This window comes from Cnephaeus nilssonii, assembly GCF_951640355.1.
Source record: "Cnephaeus nilssonii genome assembly, chromosome: 7".
Classification (NCBI taxonomy): Eukaryota; Metazoa; Chordata; class Mammalia; order Chiroptera; family Vespertilionidae; genus Cnephaeus; species Cnephaeus nilssonii.
In genome coordinates this window covers 83357785-83370075 of record NC_137078.1, presented here as the reverse complement: position 1 = coordinate 83370075, position 12291 = coordinate 83357785, and the positions used below count along the sequence as shown (strand labels likewise).

At 49.0% G+C, this 12291-nt stretch overlaps 2 protein-coding genes across 4 annotated transcripts in view; one reads left to right on the top strand and one right to left on the bottom strand.

Annotated features, from left to right (window-relative positions):
• The window catches only part of TMEM234 (transmembrane protein 234), a 25016-nt gene extending 20667 nt beyond the window's left edge, over positions 1-4349 (bottom strand). For 2 of the 3 annotated variants that reach the window (XM_079778137.1, XM_079778138.1), the window contains exons 1-4: positions 4314-4349; positions 3865-4016; positions 3133-3199; positions 80-187 (exon numbers count right to left, since the gene is read on the bottom strand). In XM_079778137.1, coding sequence (XP_079634263.1) covers positions 80-187; positions 3133-3199; positions 3865-4016; positions 4314-4329 — 343 coding nt within the window. In that variant the 5' untranslated portion in view covers positions 4330-4349. The remainder of the gene's footprint in view (positions 1-79; positions 188-3132; positions 3200-3864; positions 4017-4313) is intronic. The other variant, XM_079778136.1, reaches the window with a different exon arrangement.
• EIF3I (eukaryotic translation initiation factor 3 subunit I) lies at positions 4328-12291 on the top strand (the record flags this gene model as incomplete). Its single annotated transcript, XM_079778131.1, is given in 13 exon segments — positions 4328-4337; positions 4340-4413; positions 4415-4450; positions 4545-4637; positions 7003-7090; positions 7383-7448; positions 8274-8423; positions 8505-8632; positions 10672-10782; positions 10887-10976; positions 11288-11361; positions 11878-11970; positions 12116-12291. Coding segments are annotated over 13 exon segments (1095 nt in total). The 3' UTR covers positions 12198-12291.

Genomic DNA, 12291 nt, shown 5'->3' with positions numbered 1-12291 from the left:
CACCCGCCCATGGGAGATGGCTCTGGGAAAGATCTGACCCAGGGGTGTCAAGGCCCAAGTAGCTGCTTCCCACACTTACAGTGGCCTGACTTACGTTTTCCACCAATATCTTCTCCAAGGACCTTTCCAACAATCAGTGTGAAGACGATGGACAGGGAGTTACTGATGGGCACAGCTAGAGTTAGATCTGAATGGTCAAATTGAAAAAAATCACTGAGATGCCAAAAAAAATGCCTTTCTAAGCACAAAGCACTTTCATTTTATCATCAAGACAGCCTTTTTAAAAAATTTTTTTGAATTTTAGAGGGAGATGAAACATTGATCGGCCACCTCCTGCACACCCCCTTACTGGATATCGAGCTCACAACCCAGGCATGTGCCCTGACCAGGAATTAAACCAGTGCACGGGATGATGCCCAACCAACTGAGCCACTCCAGTCAGGGCCAGACAGCTTTTATTAAAAAGGTATCTCAAGACTCCATTTCTCAGATGAAGTCCCAGTAAAGCTCAGGATTCAAACCCAGGTCTCCTGATTCCTAATTTGCTCTCAGGATTCCAGCATGAAGACCTGAGCCACAAGGTATGGGATCACCCTGGTTTGCTGATAAGTATGAGATCTTTGCACTGAAAGAGAGCTCCTCAGATCTCAAGGACATCTGGCCAGACTGGCAACCAAAACTCAAAGGATGCAGCAGAATGACTGCAATAAACCTACCAAACATTTATTAAGCACATATTCTGTGCTAGGTGCATTGTGTACAGCTCTCATTTAATCTTCAAACAACACTGCAAGAAGAGCCTTATCATGTCTTTGCACAGATAAAGGAAACAAGGCTCAAAAAGGCCACATAGCCCTGGCTAGTTTTGCTCAGTGGATGGAGTGTCAGCCTGCGAACTGAAGAGTCACCAATTCAATTCCGGTCAAGGACACATGCCTGGGTTGCGGGCTCAGTCCCTCACAGGGGCTGTGCAGGAGGCAGCCGATCAATGATTCTCTCTCATCACTGATGTTTCTATCTCTCTCTCCCTCTCTGAAATCAATAAAGATATATATTTTAAAAAGGTCACATAAATTAGGCACATTGAAGATTTAAACCAAGGTCTGCCTAACTCCAAAGCTGTCCCTTACTAAACTAATGGATATGAACAACCCAAAACAGCAGGCGAAGCACATTTTGTTTCTGTTTCAGCTCAGGCTCAGGCCTTATGGAGTTAAGGAAGAGAAAAAGACAGGGTTGGACTTTATGTAGAGGTCACCAGAGCTCAGGATCTGTTCCTTACTTTTGAAACTCGAAGGAACTGACTGCCAATAAACGAACTTGAAAAAGACTAATGGAGTTAATAACACTGTTAACTTAAAATGTTATTAACTTAAATTTTGGCTGGCCAGTTTGGCTCAGTGGATAGAGTGTTGGCCTGCGGACTGGGGGGTCCCGGGTTCGATTGCGGTCAAGGGCATGTACCTTGGTTGCGGGCACATCCCCAGTGGTGGGTGTGCAGGGGGCAGCTGATCGATGTTTCTCTCTCATCGATGTTTCTAACTCTCTATCCCTCTCCCTTCCTCTCTGTAAAAAAATCAATAAAATATATATTTTTTTAAAAAATTTGTACACTTAAAATTTGCTAAGACGGTAAATCTCATGTTAAGTGTTCTTGTCACACACTACCAAAACAAAACACTAATGGATAAATCAGAAGCTGAGTTATTTGTTTACAACAAGATTCACAACTGCCAGGCAGACTGGGATGCTCATGGGGGCTCCTTAGCACATTCTTTCCTAGCACTCGCGGCCTCACCTGCTCCAGGTAAAGGAGGAAAAACTGTCTTGCTCCTCATCCCCTCCAAGGCCCCACTACAGCATTATCCATCCAAGAAACTGACACAACTCCTACCTACTCAGCTGCTTCCTTAAGTTTACACACCTTCCATGGATGCCATGGCTGCTAAGGACTGGTCTGCAACAGCAGATGGGAGAGGGAAGCAACACGGCCAGTGGACCAGCAAGGGCACTGGAGTGAGGCAGACATCGGTTTCCCTATGTAATCTTGGTTAAGCACTCGGACATGCTGAGCCTGTTCCCCACGTGTAAAACAGTGACAGCAAGAGAACATCTTACAACAGATGTTATCTTGTAAGATGAAATATGATAATGCATATATAGTCCCTGGATAAAGTAGATGCTTAAGAGTGATCACTGTTCTGATTATTAGGATGGGTGGATGTTAAAGGATAGAGGTAGAGTAGATGATGAGAACCAGATCCTAAAGCTGCAATTTGCTCAAAATTTGGTAAATGGCGAAGTGCAATCAGCTGGCCAGAGGGTTTAGCATTCTTGGGCCTTGAGGAGTGCCAGAGGCAATCAAACTTTCTTTTAAATGAAACATTATGAGCCCTGGCCGATGTGGCTCCCTTGGGCATTGTCCCACACATCAAAAGGTTGCCGGTGTGATTCCCGGTCAAGGCACATGCCCGGTTGTGGGCTCAATCCCTGGTAGGGAGTGTGCAGGAGGCAGCGGATCGATGTTTCACTTTCACATCGGTGTTTCTCACTCTGCTGCTCTAAAAATCAATGAAAAATATATTTTTTAAATGAAGCATTATGAGAAGTTCAAAATGTAAAACAGATGCAAGTAGAGTGGCTCTAGCTGAAGCCGAGGTGGCAGGTCTGGAGGTTAGCCTATCCCCTCACCCAGGTTTCTGAGGGGTTCCCCAAAGCTACTTGGTGTCCAGACTCCCCTCAAGTCCCTGGCGGGCCTGGTGAGCCTCCGGGGGAGGTGAAGCTACAACAGGGAGACTTCTCATAGCAAAGTTCAAAAGCATAAACTTTAGGTAACATATGGCTTCAAATCCTTCTACACCAACATGCTATGTTGGACAAAGACAGATAAATTAAATTGCAAAATGAACTTTCCTTTTTCTTCTGCTGCTGCACAAAACTGCCAGGCTTCAAACCAACCCTAGTGCCTGGCAGTATACTCATAACCAGCCCACTGCGCCCCTACAGCTCAGAGAAGAGGGTGCGAAGAGAAAACCAGAGATGGTGGGCTCACCTTCCCTCATGGAAACAAGGTGTTGCAGGCACCCTCCCCAAAGTGACTCTAAGCACAGCAGTTCTGAGCCAGAGACCCACCTGTTGATGCCAAGGTGAAGTAGTAGAGCAGGGAGCCACACTGGTTGAGGAAAAAGGGCATCAGGTACTGGAAACAGACGAAATCCAAAGTCAGTGTGATTGCATGACTGAGCAGCACTGCCTTCTTTGAGCTTCTAGATATGCCTTTCCTCGGAGGGAGGAATGCTATAAGGACCCATGGAGCACTAAGCCCTCTGAAAACCAACCCCAGTGCCTGGCAGTGTACTCAAAACCAGCCGGCTGTGCCCCTGCAGCTGAGAAGAGGGTGCAAAGAGAAAACCAGAGACAGTGGGCTCGCCTTCACCCTTGGAAACTAGGTGTTGCAGGCACCCTCCCCAAAGTGCAGGGGCAGAGGGAAAGTTACTGACTGAACCCTAGGCCTCTGCCCTGAATGCCCTCTCCCTCAGTCCTGCTAGTTCGCATCCTCCCCTCCTGCAATTCAATTCCCCTTGTGCTCCAGCCCCCTTCCTCTAAACGCATGCAGCGCTTTATCCGCACCTCTCTTAGCCCTCAGCCCTGAGAGGTGGTGTGTGTCTTCTCTTTTCCACAAACCTAGACTGGCAGTGCTGGGGTCCGAGGAAATTCTCCACAGCCTTCCTTATCCTCCCTCCCCAGGGACAATTTGAACCCCAAGACTTCCCACTGTTAATCCTCACCCGAGGATATTTTTTATTTTATTTTTATTTTTTTAAGTATATTTTTATTGATTTCAGAGGTCATTCACAGACGCACCTCAATATTCAGGAAGAGGGTCTTCATCTCCTGCAGCAACTGCCGGACCCAGGTCCGCTCATGAACGTGCTGCAGGCGGGAGGAGGCCCGCTTCAGCAGCGGCTGGGTGCCGCCCCACAGGGCGGCCACGAGCACCAGAGCCAGCACCTGCCCTGGATGAAGATGTGAGTGACCCTCTCCCCGCCCCCAAACGGCCGCCCGCCGGGCCCAGCCAGCTTCTGGCCTCCCATCCCTGGCTGGCCGCCCCCAAAGCCCCCCTCCGCTCTCCGACGCCCCGGGTTCAACCGGCGGGTAGGGCAGACCGGAAGGCCGGGGTTTGGGGCTGTAGCGGGGGTCTGCGTTAGGTGAGGAAAGTGGAGAGGGGGACATGAACTCTGGGGTGAGGGGCTCAGAAGGTGGGTGGGGAGTGGATGTGAGAAGCCCACCAAGGGGACGGGCCGCCTACACACCGAGAGACGCCGCCATGGCAACACCGCACCTTCCACTTCCGGGAACGAAAGGGCGGAGACCCATGAACCGGAAGTGGAGCCAAAGCGTTTTCCGGTCCTAGTCACGTTGCTTTTTTCCTGGTGTCACCGCGGGGATGGTGAGTTGTACGGAGTTGGAGATGCTGCCGTGGGGGGCCGGGGCGGGGGCAAGGGCCGATTCTGGGCGCTGACACCCCCGTCCTGTCCCCACAGAAGCCGATCCTGCTGCAGGGCCATGAGCGGTCCATTACGCAGATTAAGTACAACCGCGAGGGAGACCTCCTCTTCACGGTGGCCAAGGACCCTGTGAGCTTCGTCCGGAGGGCTGGCGGGCGGGGCCCTTCGGAGGGGGCCCGGGAGCGGGCGAGGTCCTTTCGCCCGGGTGAGGGGTAGACAAGCCAGTTTTGCCGCGAGCCGGGAACCAAAGAGAACCCCATTCTAAGAAGTAGGGAACGACCCACCCATTCTGCCGGGAAAGGTGGGATAGAACTCACTGGTGGAAGGAGGAGGGAGTAGCTGGAGGAAGAAAAGCCAGAGACCCAGTGTGGGAGGGGCGGGACGAGGAGTCAGTTCGTTCAGGGGACCGGGAGGAGACCATTCTGGGGAAGAACAGAACTCTTCTGCCAGGATCGGGAAACTACTTCTAGAGGGGAAAGCTGGTCCCTGGGCAGCGAGGGACACATAGGACTTAATGGAGGTGTCCCTGGTCTTATCGCAGTCAGTTCTGTGGGCCCCGGCCTGCCCAGGAGAATGCAAACAGTCCCTCACACGGCTGCCTTTTATAAAGTAGTTAATGACGGCCCGGCCTGGAGCAGGCCTGCCTCAGGCTGGCCTATACTGAAGGAAAGATTTCACCACCCGAGCCCAGATGGGTTTGAGAATATGTTTATTAATGCCGGGGACAGCGAAGCAAAAGAAGAAATGAGGGTAGAAGAAACAACAGGGGAGAGCCTCGGGGGTGCTCTGCTTTGGCTCTCTAGATACGTCCCAGGAAAGAAGTGACCCCAGGCAGGGCTGCTGTTCGCTCACTAGAAAGTGGGAGAAAAGGGGGGCCTTGGAGATAGGATCAGGGGGTGAGCCGCTGCCCACTGAGCTCCTGGCTGCAAGTCTCCCGGGGTCCCTTAGAAATTAAAAGGTCAGCCCGGTCGTGGTGGCGCAGTGGTTGAGCATCCAGTGATGAACCAAGAGGTCACGGGTTTGATTCCCTGTCAGGGCACATGCCAGGGTTGCAGGCTCTATCCCCAGTGGGGCGTACAGGAGGCAGCCCATGGATGTTTCTCTCTCAGTGATGTTTCTGACTCTCTATCCCTCTCCCTTCCTCTCTCTCAAAAATCAATAAAAACATTTTAAAAAATAAAAATAAAAAGTTCATGTCCAGGAGGAGACATGGGTGTGCTCTAGAGCAAGCCCCCATTGAGTCTTTGTCCTTAGGGCTTTTTATTTTCTGCTGGTGAGAATCCTAGGGGAGGGTTTCAGTAGAATATTCATCAGCTTTCCAGGTGCATTTTTAATATGCCGATGCATTAAACTGAGTGTATAGGGGAGTTTGGGGTTATTCTTGGGCCTGTTTTACTGTTACCTTATGTCTAGCTGGCTTTAATGGGATTTTTGTTACTTGTTCCCCAACCTCATCTGTCTTTGGGGTTAGCTGGCACAAATGGCATTGATTGGGTCTCTGTTCTCTGTTTTCCCAGGCTATGTATTTTAAGCTATTGTATGTAATTTAAGCTATGTATTTTCTGGTTGGGGAGGAGAGGTATAAACCATTAGCTCTCAAGTGTCCTTGGTTAGGGAAGATAAGGTCTTCCAATCACAAGCTGGCTGTAAGCTGCCCAAGCTGTTTGGCCTTGTTTAACTTTCTTGTCTCAGTTCCCCGAGTCCACTTGCCCAGGCATTTTCCTAGCTTCTTACCATCCTGCCACGGTACCTCCATATGGGGAACGTGAACAGTAGAGGCTAATAGTGGGGCCTCTGAAGCCAAACAGACTTGATTTGAATCCTAACTCCTGCATCCACCAGCAGTGTGACTTGGAGGATGTCATTTAACCTTTCTAACTTCAAGTTTCCCTTTTCGTAAAATAGGGTACAAGTAGCACCTCCCTGGTAGGGTTGTCTTTAGAATTAAATGAGATCATTCAAGTAAACACTGTAGCACAGAACCTGGTGCGAATGAGTGCCTCTTGAACGTTAGTCACTTTTATTTTAAATTCCTTAGACATTACTTTATTGGAATAGCCTCACAACTATCCTTTGAAGAAGGCATTATTGTCATGGCCGATTTACAGATGGGAAAACTGAAGTTCAGAGAGGAGAAACGCTGTATTTGAGAGAATACAGTGAGATAGTGGCAGAGCAGGGATTGAAACCCAGGCTTCACTACTACCAGCAGCTCCCACTTGGACCGAACACCGAAGCTCCTGTTTTTCTTCGAGGGTTTAGGAGTCTGGGGGAGGGCTGGAAGCCTCCTAACTACCCTGCCACTTACCTACCGGAAGGAGGAGAATCCAGGAGTTGATCTTTTTGCCAGCAATCTGCCATTTCCCAAGAGATGAGCAGGAGAGGGCAGAATCTGACCTGGCTAGAGGCTGCTGAGGGTTCCTGGGGCCAAATAGGAAGCCATCACCCTGCCTCAGTGTGTACTGTCCTGTCCCATTATCTTTGGCTCCTCCAGATTGTCAATGTGTGGTACTCTGTGAATGGGGAGCGGCTGGGCACCTACATGGGCCATACTGGAGCTGTGTGGTGTGTAGACGCTGACTGTATCCTTGTCTTTGCTCTGAGTTTATGTTCCCAGAGTCTGCCAGCAATAGAGAGGCTATTGACGTGGAGCTGGGAATTTGGGGTACGGATTGTGGGTCTAGAGAATAAAACCTGCCTCCTATTCCCCAGTCTGTTCACTGGTTGGGGGAACATTTAGGACAAGTTCCATTTCTGGTTGAGAAGGTTAGAATGCTCTGAGGAAAGAGGAAGAAGGGCTCTCTAGAGCTGAACAGGGAAGTGATTCAGTTGGGCTCAGGTGAACTTGGTCATGTTTCTTAACACCCTCTTCAGGGGACACCAAGCATGTCCTCACCGGCTCGGCTGACAACAGCTGTCGTCTCTGGGACTGTGAAACAGGTAAGTCTGGATCATTCACTTTTTTAGCAAATAGTGAGGACCTACAGGGTACTGTTTAAGCAAATGGGTTCTAGGAGGTGGGGGCGTGGAAGGGGGGCAACTGACTGCCTGGAATAGGATGGGAGCAGCTTAGGAAGATTTCCCAAGGCAAATGTCATATGAGCAGACACTTAAAGGATGAGAAAGAGTTCATCACTTTGACACATGCAGGAATAAAAGCATGGCAAGGGTCATGTCCAAGTAAACTGATCTAGGGGAGTTCCTGCTTCTTTCTTGGAGACTGAAGTAAGACAGTGGAGCAGATGGGGCAGAGTGGGACCAGAAGAGGCCTTGAATGCCAAACTCAGGAGCTTAGCTTTGTTCTGTAAGACTTGGCATGCTGAGGAGGTCCTGAGCAGGGAAGAGTGGTCTGCGGTAACTCTTAGCAAGCTCGGGTAGTCGTGGAGAATATTGGAAGAACTGAGACTAAAGATGGGATGCTATTAAGCTCCTCGGTCTAGTAAGTATTTACTGGGCACCCAGTTCTGTGCCAGTTCACTGGGGACATGCAGAGAAGTTAGGTCTTTGCTGTGGAGGAGCGCATTCTGAGGAGGAGACAGGTGTCTTGCACTCCACTATGAGCAGTGCCTCGTGAGCAGGATGCCTGAGGAAAGACTATGGGGGAAAAGTTGAGGCTTGAGCCAAAGCATAGCAGTGAGGAAGAGGAGGATAGTGGGTTAGAGTCCTTAGAGCAGGAGAAACAGTGAGAAATGATGATAGGCAGGGTTAGTCTCCTCCCTGTTATGACAATTGGCAAGGGGTGGCTCAGACTCTGTCTGTCCCCAGGGAAGCAGCTGGCTCTACTCAAGACCAATTCAGCTGTCCGGACCTGTGGCTTTGACTTTGGCGGCAATATCATCATGTTCTCCACGGACAAGCAGATGGGCTACCAGTGCTTTGTGAGCTTCTTTGACCTGCGGGATCCGAGCCAGATTGGTAAGGACTGGGCCTAGATTGGGGTTGAGGTGAAGGGTGCAACTCCAAAGCCCAAGGCCTGACATCTGCTGCCCCACACAGACAGCAATGAGCCCTACATGAAGATCCCTTGCAGTGACTCCAAGATCACCAGTGCTGTTTGGGGACCCCTAGGGGAGTGCATCATTGCAGGCCATGAGAGTGGAGAGCTCAACCAGTATAGTGCCAAGGTAAGTGGCTGGGTGGGACCCGTGCCCACCAGAATGATTCCCTACAAGAGGCAGGATTGCACAGTGGTTAAGAACGAGGGTTGGACTTAAATACAGATTTGACCAATTTGAGCTGTGTGATCTTGGGTAAGTTATACATAACTTACCTGAGCCTGTTCATCATAAAATGTTTCAAGGATCTAATAATATTAGGTATTTGAAAAAGTTGTTATGTAGTTCTCAGGATCTGTTAATAATGATCATAACTAAGTATTTTGCTGCTATCCGAGTTTCAGGGCCCTGCCCCAGGGGAGATAGACTGGCAAACAGCTAGCACGAGTCAGATTGTGAGTTATGCCGCTGTAGAGGTCTCGGTCAAATGCAGAAAATGCCCTCTGTCACAGAGGAGGTAGCACAAACATTAAGTAATGGAGAACAAATGGAGCTTCGCACAGAAAGAGAAGTACGTTCTGCAGGCAAAAGGAGTAGCATTCACAGAGGCACGGAATTAAGGGAGTGTACGGGTTCTTCAGGAAATAGAGTCTGGTATCACTGGAATGTGGTATTGGGGAAGGTAGACAGAGTTTCCTTCATTTAATTTTATTTTTTTGTCAGGGACAAGATTTTTTGAGCATCAGGAATTAAGATGTGATTTTCCTTTAGACAGTGGGATATCTTTAAATGGTTAGTGATGATTAGAGTTCCTCTTTAAAAAGCTTTTGCAGGCTACAGTTTGGAGAATGGACCTGAACTAAGCAATAACCATGAAGATATGGGGTACTCAACGGTCAAGAGATAGTTAAGGGTGACTGATGAGGATGAAATGGGTGGGGGCACGGGGGAGGATAAAGCCCAGGCTCTCTGAGATTTCTGATTCAGGTACTTGCATTCCTGGTGAATGCTGGAATGTAATGCCTTAAAGGTTAGTCAGTCAGTCACTCAGCAAGCACTGACTGTGGTCCACTAGGCACCAGGCCTATCTGCAGGAAGGAAACAACCCAGGTCAAAGGCATAAATGATGCTTGATGCTGGCAAATAGTGGAGCTGATCTGTGCCCTGAGGTAGGCCAGACTGTAACGCTGGTGTATGTTTCCCAAAATGTAGGAGACAGATACATCCCTACCATGTGTCCAAATTGATGGATGAGACAAAAATATATTCTTCTCTCAGAATAGATAAAAATAATTAAGGAAATGAATATTTTTTGAGGATCTGCTATGTGTGAGGCACAGTGCTCAAGGCTTTCCAGTCATCTAACAAATGTTTACAGGACATATGCCAGGCGCCTGTCACAACAAAGTCCACTAAATCATAGTCCCAATATCCTTACAGTGACCCTGGGCAGCGGGCTTTTAGCACCCTTGTTTTCTAGATAGAGAAATTGAGGCACAGAGAAGTACATTTAAGGACAGACTCAACTCTGCTCTTTGTACTACACAGTCTAGCAGGTTGTGGGAAGGGAAAACAGGAAATGGCCCCTTGAGAAGACCTAAGAAAAGGTAGACAGGGCAGTCCTCGTGGACTGTAACCCAGACCCTGGCAGGGGAGAGGGATAAGCCTGGGCTCTCTGCCTCTTACTGTTTGCCTGTTCTCCCAGTCATACCACCTCTCTGAACCTTAGTGTCTTCCTTTTAAAATTTCCTTTAAAGTATCCACTTCATAAGATTGTTGTGAGGATTAAATGAAGTAAGATGTTGTTAAGTGCTTGGCACAGTGCCTGGCAAATAGTAGCTGTACAATAACTACGTTGGAAAAAGGGACAGATGGGAACTGCTCTACCATTATAATGTGATGATTAGTTAATAGGTCCATGGATTTCTCACCATAAGCATGTGTTTTCCTAGATGGACTAACAGTGTTTATGAAACTTGTACTCATGGGCCAGGTTAGGATGTAGGCTTGGGCTTGGGAGAGGGAGTAAGTGTTGATTCAGGGATACGTGGGCAGTCCCAACAGAGACCTCTGGTCCCCTTGATGGGACAGGAAGCAGTGTAAATCCTGGCTGAGTAATGGGCCTAGTGGGGTTGGGTCTGGTCAGGCTCACTCTTTTTCCTTCCCAGTCTGGAGAGGTGTTGGTGAATGTTAAGGAGCACTCCCGGCAGATCAATGACATCCAGTTATCCAGGGACATGACCATGTTTGTCACTGCATCCAAGGACAACACAGCCAAGGTGAGCCTGGGCAAGAGGTCTGGCAGAGCTCAACTTGCCCAGCTTCCCCCAAGAAGTCTCCTTTTACAGATTCTCTCCTCCCCCCCCCCACCTTCTCTCTCCAGCTCTTTGACTCCACAACCCTTGAACATCAGAAGACTTTCCGGACAGAACGTCCCGTCAACTCTGCTGCCCTCTCTCCTAACTATGACCATGTAAGGGAATCCCTCTTACCTTCCTGCTAAAGCCTCAGAATGCTTCCAGAATCTAGATGCTTGTGTAGCAGTTAAGATAGAACTCTGGGGGGAAATAGTGTCAGGCAGAAAGGTGACTCCCAGAGAATCAACAAGACTGAACAATGCCCCAGCGATGGGGTAGGGGGTGGCTAAAGTACTATATCTCTTTGTCCCTGCTGTAGTATCCTCCCATCTGATGTGGGAGATACTAAGTTTATGGAGTGGGGAGGAAAACAGCAGATGGGCTTGCCTGTCCTTTGGGCCTGTGTAGAATTTCTTCTTCTCTTCAGGTGGTGCTGGGCGGTGGTCAGGAAGCCATGGATGTAACCACCACCTCCACCAGGATTGGCAAGTTCGAGGCCAGGTAAAGGTGGAGGGAGCTCTTCCACATTGAGATCCCATGGGGTATCTTTCATAATGGACACAGACCGAGTAACAAAGGAGACTTGCCTTATTTCTTTAGTTGTTAGAAAGTGCAGCCAGATTTGTGGCCCTCCTGTGACAAGTGTGTAATACAGCAGTTAAGAGCATGAACTCTTGGGCTCGGCCTGATGCCCTAGACACATGTTTATATTTCTCTGTTCCTAGTTATCCTCTGCTGTATAATGGGGACAGTGATAGTATACTTCCCTCATAAAATGATGCAGATTAAATAAGTGAGTTAATGCACTGCCCAGCACATGGTAAGGAAGAGTTAGCTGTGTGTGCAGGCAGACATTTGGGCCTAATCTTCCCCTAACTTAATGTTGTTCACATTCATTTCTCCTTGTCCCAGTTTCCCCACTTTATAGTTTGTATTGGGGAGTGATACCTCCAGAGCATTTTGGAAGGAGATGGAGAGTGAATAAACTGCCCCTTCTCACCACCCTTTTTCCTCCAGGTTCTTCCATTTGGCCTTTGAAGAAGAGTTTGGAAGAGTCAAGGGTCACTTTGGACCTATCAACAGTGTTGCCTTCCATCCTGATGGCAAGAGGTAGGGCCAGTGAAGGGAGCTGAGCTCAGCCCGGGCCTGGTCCCTGCCCCACAAGCCCACTCTGTGCCCCTTTCCCAAGCCCTGCCTCACAGGCCTGCCTTCCCCAGAGCAGGCATCTGACCTGTCCCTGTTTATCTGTTTTCAGCTACAGCAGTGGTGGTGAAGATGGTTATGTCCGCATCCACTACTTCGACCCACAGTACTTTGAATTTGAGTTTGAGGCTTAAGAAGCTGGATCTCCATCCTGGCCAGGGAAAAGTTTCCCATTCAGGGCTCACAGAAAGTTTTGGACTCTGAGAAATAATAAATTAGTTTGGAAAT